The 14048-nt window shown below is 38.4% G+C and overlaps 1 protein-coding gene across 1 annotated transcript in view; it reads right to left on the bottom strand.

Annotated features, from left to right (window-relative positions):
• Positions 1–2115: 2115 nt before the first annotated feature.
• rnf220b (ring finger protein 220b) overlaps positions 2116–14048 on the bottom strand; it is an 89053-nt gene continuing 77120 nt past the window's right edge. Inside the window, 8 exon segments of the mRNA XM_034179865.1 lie at positions 2116–2746; positions 2831–2905; positions 4740–4848; positions 6649–6733; positions 6859–6920; positions 8054–8113; positions 8544–8640; positions 13606–13693. Of these exon segments, the coding sequence (XP_034035756.1) occupies positions 2675–2746; positions 2831–2905; positions 4740–4848; positions 6649–6733; positions 6859–6920; positions 8054–8113; positions 8544–8640; positions 13606–13693 (648 nt within the window). The 3' untranslated portion in view covers positions 2116–2674.

The raw sequence follows: 14048 nt of genomic DNA, 5'->3' as shown, positions 1-14048 counted from the left end.
AGGACCGGCTCAGAATAGCAGGGTTTTGACATTGCCTCACCTGTCAGTGAGCTGGGATGGACTGTGCCGGGCTGATCCCACAACGACCCACTTCTTAAAGGATGATGACACCCTGTAGAGCCTCCATAATCTGGTTACCTTACTCTCCATTAACGCCAAATTAACTCTGACGCACGCAAGGTGCACGGAGCCGCCGCCATGCAAATTGCTCCACCACAGATTGTTGGACTGCGTCAGGCTCGAGTTTACTGTCTGATTATTCCTACTGAACGCAAACCCTTTTTTCACTCTGCATTACATCACCAGAAATTGAAATACAAGTTTTGGCAGTCTTTCTTTATTGTGCTTCGTTGATCTCATCAATGGAAATATTTTGCTGAGCAATTACGAAAATACAGGAAGAGGTCAAATGTCAAAAATGGAATTTCTGGTAATTTTCAGTGGGTGGAAAAAATGTTCATCTGGAGCCAATATAAAGTTGAAGGGGCAGCACGGTGGATTAGTGGTTAGCACTGTTGCCCCACAGCAAGAAAGTCATGGGATCGATTCCCACCTGTGGCCTTTCTGTGCGGAGTTTGCGTGTTCTCCCTGTGTCTGCGTGGGTTCCCTCCGGGTGATCCAGCAGGTATACCCTGCCTCATGCCCTGTGGCTGCTGGGATAGGCTCCAGCCCCCCGTGACCCTTAATTGGAGTAAGTGGTTGAAGGTGAGTGAGAAAGTTGAAGTACAAAACCAGTGCTACTGTTACTGTCTGTGTGTGTGTGTATGTGGCTCGCATATCTCTCTGTTTGTCAGATTGGCCTCAGCTTTCAGATGTGGCTTCCGCATGGCACGATGATATGCATCCTTTATTATGAAAATTTTGGGGATTCATTTTCAAAACCTTTATTTTGAAGTCATCATCATTATTGGCACAAGGCAAAGATCATCGACAAAGATGAGTCACTCTGCCTTAAACAGATGCCTAACAATGCATTCATGGGGGAGAGACGGAAGAAATAAAGAAATAAATAATGCACAAACACTCTGAGAGACATGTGAGCCACAGACAGACACACAGACGCTTCTTGCTTTATTATCACAAGACGGAACATTCTCACGCGCCAGCTTCGACAAAGATCGTCGCCAAAGCTCCCACTTTTCTATAGGAATACACACTTCCTACGGGCACTGCACTAGTTGGGTTAAATATAGCAACAAGTGTTTATGATCATTTTTAAGGGAGAAAAAAATGTTTAATGTTGAATTGGAGAAAATAGAAAGACCATTTCAAATTGATTCTAGATAAAAATAAATAAATATAAATAATTAAGGAAAAAGCAGATGTTTCAGATGTTTTTCACGAATGGATTAAATAGATACTTGGGGTCTCTGAGTCTTTGAAGCCTAAAATGTACTCTCTAGCAACAGGAGTTAGACAAATTTTAGTGAAATACTATCTGGGTCATGGGTCAAAACATGCACTTTTCCTCATTTTCACAAAAAATGTTCACTTGCATCAAATTTAAACTTGTGGTCCCTGCTATGCTGTTCTCTAGCCTCAGTGATTACTCAGACACATGTGGGAGGAGCCATTCCATTTTGGTCAAAGATACAAAAAGGTCATTTTCATGAAAACGGTTTAATTGGGTCAAATAAAAACTTGTGGTCGCTGACAAGTGTAAGATCATAATCTACTCTCTAATCTGAAAAGAAGGCGAAAACAGGTTAATTCCAGACATTTTCTTTAAAAAAAAAGCTCAATTGTATAAAACAGAAACTAAGATCATTATCTTCTCTCTTGCCTCAGTAGTTATTGAATAGTGGGTGAATTGTCTGCTTTTGGCCATTGCCATGGTAACACATCATTTTCTGGCAGAGTGTTCTACTGCAGCCTGTACAAACTTGTATCTTGCAAATATCGTGACACAAAAAAAAGTATGTAAACAGCGGGCGCTGAGAGACGGTATAACATCAATAGAAGTAGATCCAGACGGACAGGCTGAATACGGTGATGCAGTATGTGGGGTCGTTTGTCCCCCAATACAGTTAACAGTTATATAAATAATACTGCAACAGAAAACCTCCAAGATCAGCAGTAGAATATCAAAATAACACATTAGGTGAACAATATGTCAGCTTTTTAGAGCCCAGTTTTATTGTAGTAACATTGATAAAATTAGATTTTATACAAAGAAACACATTAGTGACGGACAAAAGGAGCCAGGATGTTGTAATATTTTTGTAAATGCTTCAAAACTACAGGAATTAAAACAAATAATAAATGATGTAAGCAAAGACAAACTTTGTACAGAAAATACAGTCAGCTACTCAACATCATATACACACACAGCCGTACAAACATACACAAAAAACTATGTACATGTCCTTTCTATGTGGTGCACTTTTTCCCCCCATAAAACTGACAAAGGGGTTAGAAAAATTGATAAATACTGTCCCAAAGCAAGTTTCCACTTTCAGTGCCTGAGCTCTCGATTATGTTTCAGACATTTTCTCCCAACCTGTTTGCAGCCAGAAGGTAAATTTTGTACAGAGGAGACTTGGCCGTTTTCTAACTGTTGGCAGTCAGAGGATGCTGGGAGGACGAGGAAGAGGAGGACGGGGTTCGATGACAGGCCAGCTGCCCACAAGTCCACCCTAAAGAAGCTCCGCCCCTCTCCTCATGAGTGGGTGTGTCACAGATAGACCCGCCTCAGGTCCCCAGGTGAGGTGATGGTGTTGCACTGAGGACATAACTTCTTTGCTCCCTTAAAAAAAAACAAAGAAGCACGATTACTAAATGCGTTCAGGTGAACTGACATGAAACGTGTAGCTGAGATGTGATTCTTTACCAGCGTTCGGAGCCAACACTCCTCACAGTGAACATGCCAGCACTGAATAGAGGTGAGCGGGGTCGTGTAGGTGTCCTACGGAGACAAACAGCCTTCATGTAGTATTCACAATCTGCCACTAGAGGTCGACATAAATCTATCTGAGTCAACTCCAACAACCAGGTGGCTGTTCAAGGACAAATTATACTAACAGTGTCTATGAGTTATAATGGATGGTTTATATATAAACACTAAAAAACACCTTTAGCATAATAAAGAAGAAAATCATGATACAATATCAATGCAATTTACTATGATAAACTATAACTAAACTATAACAGGACAATATATATAGTTTGTAAACATTTTGATTTTAATTCATTTATTATAACAGGAGGAAAAACACAACAGATTGATATATATATATATATATATATATATATATATATATATATATATATATATATATATATTCCACTGTTTTTTTCCTGTGGCGGAGCGTCGCGGCGGCTGCGAGCCGACGCGCGGACCCGTCCGCACGTCTTTCATTAAAAAAATCTCCTTTAACAGTGGAATATCTGGATAAAATGCTGAAACCGACTTCTTCTGAAACTTCTCTGTTCTCTCACGACGTCCTGGATCAATAGAGCCTGAAATGTGGAGGATTTCAGCTTGAAACAGGCTGACGACGGCGCCTGAGAGCGCTGCACGACGTCTCGCACTGTGGGAAGTCCTTAAAGCGACAGTATCACCTCAAAATCTCTCATCAGCCGTTAAAATTTTCACTGAAAACCAGCTTAATTTTTCGAACCATGTCCACTTCGATGTGTCTCACAGGTTTAGAAAAAATTTTGATCAAACAAAGCGCCAGTCTCTCAGCAACTTCTCAGACAAGGAATTCCGACGAGGGGCTGGACGACTCCTCCCACAAGGAGTGCTCACAGGCGAATGACGTCACTGACAGGCGTGGAAAAACTCACGCATGCGCACGAGGGTTCAAGCATGTCTGACGTAAAAACATATGAATGAAATCCATATAGTTTTTGAAAAAAATAAAAAGGACCTATACTTTATGGACAGACCTCGTATATATATATAGACAATCTGTTGTGTTTTTCCTCCTGTTATAATAAATGAATTAAAATCAAAATGTTTACAAACTATATATACTGTCCTGTTATAGTTTAGTTATAGTTTATCATAGTAAATTGCATTGATATTGTATCATGATTTTCTTCTTTATTATGCTAAAGGTGTTTTTTAGTGTTTATATATAAACCATCCATTATAACTCATAGTCACTGTTAGTATAATTTGTCCTTGAACAGCCACCTGGTTGTTGGAGTTGACTCAGATAGATTTATATATATATATATATATATTTAATGCCAGGGAGAAAAAAGTGCGTGTGTTCTCTCACCAAATGTCTGGAAGTAACCTGAATTGGACTGTTCATTTTTTGTTCTGTTTGCATGATAAATGACTTACAAATTTGATAATTTTCTATCAGTTGACCAATCAGCATGAATTTATCTTTGAAAACATAATAATAACATGATGCCAGGTGTCATTGTGATCTTTTTTCTTTTTTCAGCATACTCTGAATTAACAATCTAACATTTATATTAATATTATAATAGCAAAATTTGTATATACACCCCACCTGTTCCTGCACCAAGTCAGTGTGATATCACACAAACATTTCTCAACTTTTTTTTTTTAACACACACATGCAGCAAAGTGATCCGGATCTTTTTAATGGCCAGTGGTTTGTTAACCGTCTTCATATCACACAACACGACTCATCGTGTCCATATGAAAGAGGAGCAATAATGTAGATTTATTACTCAATCCACAGCGCAGGTTGTACATGCACTTGCACGCCATCAGTTTGTGTGTCAGCAGTGACTTCATTTGCCTTCATACTCACCATGCAGATGAGGCATTTAAATCTGTCTCCTTTAGACAACTGTTTCTCCAAATCTCGTATCCGAGCTTTAAGCGCATCCAGAGTTGTCAGCGTGGAATCCTCTGAGAGCCTGAGTACGCACGAACGCACACACACACACACACACACACGCACGCACGCACAGTAACAGGAGGGGAGATGGGAGGGTGAATGAGTTAGGCAGACACTGGAGAGTCATTTATAAATCGAAGACAGATTAAATTATTCGCCGGCCAACATGGACACTGAGCATGAAATTTAGCAGCAATCACATCGGCTGCATATGCCGTCTCATTTATCATAGGCGGGGTTTGGGGGGGCAGGTGTCAGGGTCCCCACAGAGATACACAAACACACAGTCTGACAGGCTGACTGCACGTGCACTACAGAGAGGAGTACGGTCTTGCACTGTGTTGAAAAGAAAAGTGTGCGTGTGTGCATCGCCTCCTATCACCTTGATTGATGATGTCATCACATTGATACTGTATCTGGGTAACACAGAACACGGCGAGCCAGGCTGCCAAACCTGATCAGGACCGTCACGGATCAGGACTACTGTCCAATCAGCTGCCAGCAGGAAAACAATACAGCAATGCTTTCCAAAATGAGGGCCGGGCCTCTTTTGTGGGGCTCATGATGCCACTGCAGGGATGCTCAAATGTGATGTTCAACTTAAGTAGAATTAATCTATTTCATGTACCAATAGTAATAAAAATAAAAATAGTAGTTGTAGTAGAAGAAGAGTTATCTCTGATATCAGCGTGACTTGTATTGTAGATTTAATCAGACAGGACAATAACGTATAGTGTGATTCAGATACATTTTTCAAGTAAGGAAAATAATAAGAAAGTCAATCAAGCAACTGTCATTCAGAGCTAAAATAGGGTGCTCTTGCTCATGGGTTCCTGTCAGTGTTGTCAAAACAATGCTTTTGCATACAAAAAGTTATAGTTTAGTATAACTTGTATTATTATTATTATTATTATTATTATTACTACTACTACTATTATTATTCATAGTACTATTAGCAGTATTCAGTATGGAAATGAAATTGTACCAAATGTTCTCTTACCTTTTATTTCAAATATATTAGTTCAGTAAAATTTAACTTGTTTTTTTATAGCCTTAACCAGTGTCATCAACAGTTAATTAACAGTTTATCTGAGGTGTCCGGGTGGGCGGGGAAAGGATGAGGTTTTCAAAATATGTGAACTGATGTTTATTTAATTAAACCGTCTAATTTTTAACCTCATTAGATGTACATGAAGATAAATGCAGCATACAGACATACAAATCTTATTTCTGCAAAGTTCATTATTTTACTTAAAAAAGAATACTAAAGCACATTATACATATAAAAACATGAACAGCAAACAATATTAATTAACTGTAAAATATCAGTTAATTAGTAAGTTGCATTATATTTCCAGTTAATATTTGAAACTGTTGGTTATACCTGACACAGTCAGATTGCTTTAAATATACAGGATGCAATTATTGTATTTTTTATTTTATTTTAATATCAAAGCTGTTGTCACTAGCACACTGCTACATTAAATTAATTAAATACATTTTACTGTAAATTCACAAATGACTTAAGTTTATCTAAAAAATGAATATTTACACAACTTTGCTAATGTTACATGAAAAATTCACTTATTTTCCCTGAGAATTCTTTTTTCCCTGCGTGCACTTAAATGGTTACATTTGTTGGGTTAAGAACAGCAATTTTTAAAGAGCAACTGAATATTATTTATTGCTTAAGCTGTTCAAACCAACTGTCAATAAAAATGTAAATCACAACCTGTTCGGTTATTAACAGAGGAATCCTAGAGTTTGTCTTTTATACTGTCAGCACTTAGAGTTAAAGGAAGTTACTACGATGACTTACATCTCTATCTCTGTGTTTTTGCAGGTTTTGGTGACACCAGCTGTGTTGCCGTCATTTTTTTCTCCCCCACTGGTCGATGGACTCCCTAAGAATAAACGAATAAAAACATATAATTAACATCAGAATTTTAGACATTTTGTCCTATGTTTCAGAAAAGCCATAATGCAAGACTTTTTAATGAATGTTTTTGTAATAGTTTTCTAGACTCACCTTCATTTGCCCATTTGGGAAATTCTGGGTTTGCTCTGCAGTCAGGAAATATACTGCTGCTGCTGCTAAAACACAAACACATTAGAAGAGTAAAAATCCAGATTATACAGGAGAAAATTATATTTTAAATTATTATTTTAAAATAATTCAATGCATCATGCATATGAAGAAAGTAATACATGTTGAAACTAACAACAGAAAAACAACAGCTTGTATGTTTATCTCACTTTTCATGGCGCTTATGTAAAAGCTGTGATCTTTCATATAAAAATATTTACAGGAGAAAAGACTGTGACCTACACGGATTTAAAAAGCATTGCACAAGTATATCTAAATATTCTGCATTTATTTATTAATTTTTGCATTTAAATATTTTGTGAAACATTTACGTAAACACTCAATAAATGCATAATAATACATTACAGTACCTAAGCATTTACATAAATATTTAATTAAATAGTAGTCATTACACATTTGTTGAGATTTAGATGAATATTTTTAAAAATGTTAAACTACATGTTTAGCTAAAAAATGAGCATTTATAGAAATATTTAGTACACAATTAAATATTTACCTAACATTCCACTTAATATTTAACAATTTATTCACCTGAAAGAAATGTTCAACATTTACTTAAATACTTAAATAAATAGTGAAAAAATATAGCTAAATATTTTGTTAGGCATTTATTGAGATACTCAGTTAAACATTTAGAGAAGTGTTCAAGTAAATGTTTAGCTAAACAAGCATTTACTGAAATATTTAGTACATAATTAAATATTTAACTAGTTTAGTTGAATATTTACTAAAATATTTCATTAAATATTTTGCTAAAATATATTAGACCGTTGCATAAATTTAATGCTGATTTATTATATTATATTTCTCTAAATATTTACAGAAATATTTAGTATATAATTCAACATTTAGCTAAATAAATGTTGCACTAAATAAAATTAAAATAACATTTTAAACCCAACTTCTAAATAATAACTTTTCTAACATAAGAAAATTAAACATGAAAGATTACAATTTTCAATGTTGGTGAATTTATTTTATTTTATTTATTTTTTTTTTTTTTGGGGGGGGGGGGGGGGGGGAGCTGGGTATTTTTCCAGTTAAATATGAATAAAGCGCCATTAACTTCAACATCTATTCCTTTAAAAATGGTGTTGCGTTCATGCAGGACACGTACTTCACTGCTGTCTCCTTTGAGCTTTCACTTGAGCAGGGGATCACATCTGTCTCTGTGTATCTGAGAACAAAGGTTAAAGAACGCACATTGACAACAAGCAACATTTATCTGACGTGCTGAGAAATACTGTCTAAACCAGGGGTGGCCAAGTTCGGTCCTTGAGAGCCACATTCCTGACACTCTTAGTTGTCTCCCTGCTCCAACACACCTGAATCCAATGAAAGACTCGTTAGCAGACTTTTAATGAGCCTTTCATTGGATTCAGGTGTGTTGGAGCAGGGAGACAACTAAGAGTGTCAGGAAGTGGCTCTCGAGGACCGAACTTGGCCACCCCTGGTCTAAACATATAATGCTGCTTGAAAGGACAAAGAACTGATTTTCACATGAGTTTGACTTTATATTTTACAGTATCTCTACCATATTCTCCTCCATTATGAACTTTCTGATATTCTAAGCTGTGTTTCTGATGTTTATTTATGGTGAAGGATACTGTGCTCTGCCGTACTCCAGGGTATCATCTCCATCCACGTCCAGATCAGCATCGCTGTCCCGACACTCCTTAGAAGTCGTGCTCACCAGCACGGCACCTGATGGGACGTTTATATGTGAACACAGAAGTGATTATTAGAATAAAGCGCATTGTAGAGTACAGATGAGTACGTAAGTACAGATGAATATGGCAAAAATGCCTTTTGTCCTGATCTTGTCTTAAATTTATGTAACTACATACAGTTTTGCTGTCCGTTGATAAGCAAACTTAATATACGTATATTAAAGGCCATTATGACAATTCATACATGTAGACACCCCAACATTTATCTAAGTGTATCTTAAATTTGTTAACAGTCTCTGCTTGGACCACGTGTTCTGTCAGCGAGTTCTGGTGGTTATTCATTGTATTCGAGAAGGTCTGGCACCTTGCTAGCTTTGCTGCTTGTTTAAAAAAAGTCTCCATTTGTGTCCCCTTCGTTTGATGGAACTTCGTCTCTTTGTCCACGTTGTTAATTCCTGTCATATTGGATTATATCCCCTCTTTTCCTTCAGTGGTATAGACTAGGCATCACGTTCATTCCTCATATAAATCAAAAGAGGCACGTTTAAGTGATGGAACAAGCTTCACAGCATTTTTTTCTGTGCATGTTTCATAGCTTGTTGGTCCATGGTGTAATGTGGTCCATATTTTAAATGGGATCTCAGTGTTTTGAACAGGAGGGGCACTGATGTCTCAGTCATGTTTGCAAAGGTTCACTTAACCAGTCCTAATATTTTGTTGGCTTTCTTTTAAGTGATAGCTGGCTGTTCGTGGAATTTGAGAGAATCATCTATAGTAACTCCCAGGTCAATGTACTCCCAATCATGGTACAGTACATGGAAGGGAATAGCTTATCCATTGTAGAGCAGGTGGCTGAGTGGATAAGGAGCTAGTATGCCAATATGTAGATCCAGGTGTGAGTCCTGCCTACCTGTCTGTGTCCTTGGATAATACAATTAGATCAACCAGGTGGATTTAGACCTTTTCTAAGTCCACCAAGCTGTAATGGGTACTGGCCTTGGCTGGATAAGTAACCTGTCTCGAACTGTTGTCCCGTCCAGGGGGTGTCACAGACTCTCATCCGCTTGATGTTACAGAATCTTGAGATAAGCACCAGTACCAACATGCTTCAGGGCCGATATAAGACTTACGAATTCCATCCATGGTATAGTTGTGATAGATGTTTTGTTTCTCGAAGTGCATGGCCTTACATTTGTTTAAGTTGAATTGTAATTGCCACATCTGGAACCACTCTTGCAACTGATCTATGGCTGATTGTAGTTCTTGCATGTCGTTGTCATGTAATATGGCTTTGGTATCATTTGAAAATATTTTGGGAACATTGTTTGCTACATTTGGCAAATCATTACTGCACACCACAAACAAGGTGGGCCCAAGTACAGAACCTTGTGGGATACCACTAGTGACTGGAAGCCATTTCAATTAAAATGCTTGTAGAAGGACAAAGCTGAAGGACAGACTATTCTCAAGGAAAATTAGCAGCAAAAATAATGAAAAAGTGGTGCACAAAATTTTGTACATATTCATACAGATTTTTTTGTGTGGATTTTGTACATATCCCACATATTTTCCAGCAGGAGACAGGGATGAAGTCCCGTGAGCTAAAATAAATAGTGGGAAGTTATCATTTACTTATTATTTTTGTTATTGCATAGTCTTGAAAAAAATTATAAAAAGTTCCCCTGAAGGGTAAATTTTCAACAGAATAGATGGCCTTGAACTACTCACAGCAGTGATGGTTGAGACCCGTACAGTTTATGATACACATCATAGATGTGATGGTTCTTGGGTCAGTGAGACATCGGCATCAGTTTGACCAGTTAACGCTTAGCCTAGGCTTGTGTGTCATACATCATACTGACATACTGGTGTAATTTTTTATCCTACACTGTCCTTTAATCTCCACATTAGAGATATTAAGAGGACTGCTTTCTTCCACCTGTGAAATATAGCGAAGATTTGTCCCATCCTGTCTGTGGCTGATGCTGAGACCCAGATTCATGTGTTTGTCTCTTCGAGATTGGACTACTGCAATGTTCTATTTTCTGGTTTACCACAGTCCAGCATTAGGGCTCTCCAACTGGTTCAAAATGCTGCTGCTAGATGTTTGACAGGAAGCAGAAAGTTTTACCACCTTACACCCATTCTGGCATCTCTTCACTGGCTTCCTGTCCCTGTGAGATCAGATTTTAAGGTTCTGTTACTAACCTATAAATTTGTTCTCGGACTAGCACCTGCCTACAACCCCAATTCCAATGAAGTTGGGACACTGTGTAAAGTGTAAATAAAAACAGAATACAATGATTTGCAAATCCTCTTCAACCTATATTCAATTGAAGACACCACAAAGACAAGATATTTACTGTTCAAACTGATAAACTTTATTGTTTTTGTGCAAATATTTGCTCATTTTGAAATGGATGCCTGCAACACATTTCAAAAAAAGCTGGGACAGTGGTATGTTTACCACTGTGTTACATCACCTTTCCTTCTAACAACACTCAAAAAGTGTTTAAAAAGTGAATATAGGTTGAAGAAGATTTGCAAATCATTGTATTCTGTTTTTATTTACATTTTACACAATGTCCCAACTTCATTGGAATTGGGGTTGTACTTAGCTGACCTAATTAAACCCTACATACCAGCCCAGGCTCTGCGTTCTCAGGGTGCAGGACTGTCCCTAGGGTGAATATAAAGTCTGCGGGTCACAGAACTTTATCGTGCCCCTGTTCTGTGGAATGATCTCCCTGCATCAATAAAACAGTCAGATTCTGTAGAGACTTTCAAGTCCAGACTTAAGATGCACTTATTTTCCCTTTCGTATGGCTAGCATACTGGCATAGTATGGTTCTATGCTTTCTACCCTTTTAAATTAATTTTTTAGTAAAGAGAGTATGCCGCGGCCTCAACTTTATCTAAAGTCTGGGTCTTTTAGTGAAGCTTGGGGCTAGTAGCTGCCGGCCGGTGAGCTGAGCTGTGATTTTACAAGATATTTCTAAAATAAACCGACATTCAATGTCTCGTTTCTACTAAAATCCAAGCATTACATTGTTGGACATTGTAATGCTTGGATTTTAGTAGAAACTAGATTTTATAAGTTTTGTGAAATTTGGGTGGCCCTATAACTTTAACAAAAATGCAAATGTGCATTTCTGGAGGAATATTATTAGAATCTGTAGGAATATGCACAAAATGTTGCACTGAACATTTCATATCACATCATACAAAACACATCATGAGAATATGTTGGATTGGAAAGTTGTCGTTTTGAGGTAACAACAAGCTGAAGTCGAGGATGATGAAACATCTTTGAGTCCTCTGGGTGAGTGTTTAACAAGTGATTTTCCGAGGTAAACTAAAGTGTTGCTTGTAATCTAATCAATCAATCAACTTTTTTCTTATATAGCGCCAAATCACAACAAACAGTTGCCCCAAGGCGCTCCATATTGTAAGGCAAGGCCATACAATAATTATGAAAAACCCCAACGGTCAAAACGACCCCCTATGAGCAAGCACTTGGCCACAGTGGGAAGGAAAAACTCCCTTTTAACAGGAAGAAACCTCCAGCAGAACCAGGCTCAGGGAGGGGCAGTCTTCTGCTGAGACTGGTTGGGGCTGAGGGAAAGAACCAGGAAAAAGACATGCCGAGAAGGGGGGCAGAGATCGATCACTAATGATTAAATGCAGAGTGATGCATACGGAGCAAAAAGAGAAAGAAACAGTGCATCATGGGAACCCCCCACAGTCTATGTCTAAAGCAACATAACCAAGGGATGGTCCAGGGTCACCCAATCCAGCCCTAACTATAAGCCTTAGCGAAAAGGAAAGTTTTAAGCCTAATCTTAAAAGTAGAGAGGGTATCTGTCTCCCTGATCTGAATTGGGAGCTGGTTCCACAGGAGAGGAGCCTGAAAGCTGAAGGCTCTGCCTCCCATTCTACTCTTACAAACCCTAGGAACCACAAGTAAGCCCGCAGTCTGAGAGCGAAGCGCTCTAATGGGGTAATATGGTACTACGAGGTCCCTAAGATAAGATGGGACCTGATTATTCAAAACCTTATAAGTAAGAAGAAGAATTTTAAATTCTATTCTAGAATTAACAGGAAGCCAATGAAGAGAGGCCAACACGGGTGAGATATGCTCTCTCCTGCTAGTCCCCGTCAGTACTCTAGCTGCAGCATTCTGAACCAACTGAAGGCTTTTTAGGGAACTTTTAGGACAACCTGATAATAATGAATTACAATAGTCCAGCCTAGAGGAAATAAATGCATGAATTAGTTTTTCAGCATCACTCTGAGACAAGACCTTTCTGATTTTAGAGATATTGCGTAAATGCAAAAAGGCAGTCCTACATATTTGTTTAATATGCGCTTTGAATGACATATCCTGATCAAAAATGACTCCAAGATTTCTCACAGTATTACTAGAGATCAGGGAAATGCCATCCAGAGTAACGATCTGGTTAGACACCATGCTTCTAAGATTTGTGGGGCCAAGTACAATAACTTCAGTTTTATCTGAGTTTAAAAGCAGGAAATTAGAGGTCATCCATGTCTTTATGTCTGTAAGACAATCCTGCAGTTTAGCTAATTGGTGTGTATCCTCTGGCTTCATGGATAGATAAAGCTGGGTATCATCTGCGTAACAATGAAAATTTAAGCAATACCGTCTAATAATACTGCCTAAGGGAAGCATGTATAAAGTGAATAAAATTGGTCCTAGCACAGACCCTTGTGGAACTCCATAATTAACTTTAGTCTGTGAAGAAGATTCCCCATTTACATGAACAAACTGTAATCTATTAGACAAATATGATTCAAACCACCGCAGCGCAGTGCCCTTAATACCTATGACATGACTGGAATCTAACATTCCAGTCATTCTTTTGTGTTGTAATTGAGACTGAAAAGTTCAGCGGTTTTTCAGCTGCCACTCAGTCACATTGTTTACCCTCCGCTGAACGACATCACACACATGACTGCTTCCATGGCTGGTGTTTACCTTTGAAGCCCCCAAGTAGAGATGACATCTGGATCCTTCGTCGCTCATTCCACTCATCCTCCAGTCGCACCAAGTCCACAGAACCCTCCTAACACACACAAACACACACATGGACGGAGGAGCTCTGTCAAGGTTTTTGATAGGTCCATATGCCTCCAGTGACTTTGAGCTACATATCTGCATCCATGTTTTCACAGCTGTGAACCCCCTGACAGTGCTTCACATGAACACACTGCAAGCTGACAGAGGCTCTGATGCGCCGTGAACAAAGCCAGTGAACGATGTCCACGGTCTAAAACACAGACATCCTCTCAGTGTGATTTCTGCTGGTTTAATGTGTAAAGTAATCTCCAATAAGAATCCATATATGTGTATCAGTTGAGGCCTTTACGGTGTCAAATCTTGCGCGTACTCACGCTCTGACTGGAGAGGCTGCGATTTCG

This window comes from Thalassophryne amazonica, chromosome 10 (genome assembly GCF_902500255.1).
Source record: "Thalassophryne amazonica chromosome 10, fThaAma1.1, whole genome shotgun sequence".
NCBI lineage: Eukaryota > Metazoa > Chordata > Actinopteri > Batrachoidiformes > Batrachoididae > Thalassophryne > Thalassophryne amazonica.
Note: the sequence above shows the minus strand (reverse complement) of the source record. Positions and strands in the feature narration are given on the sequence as shown.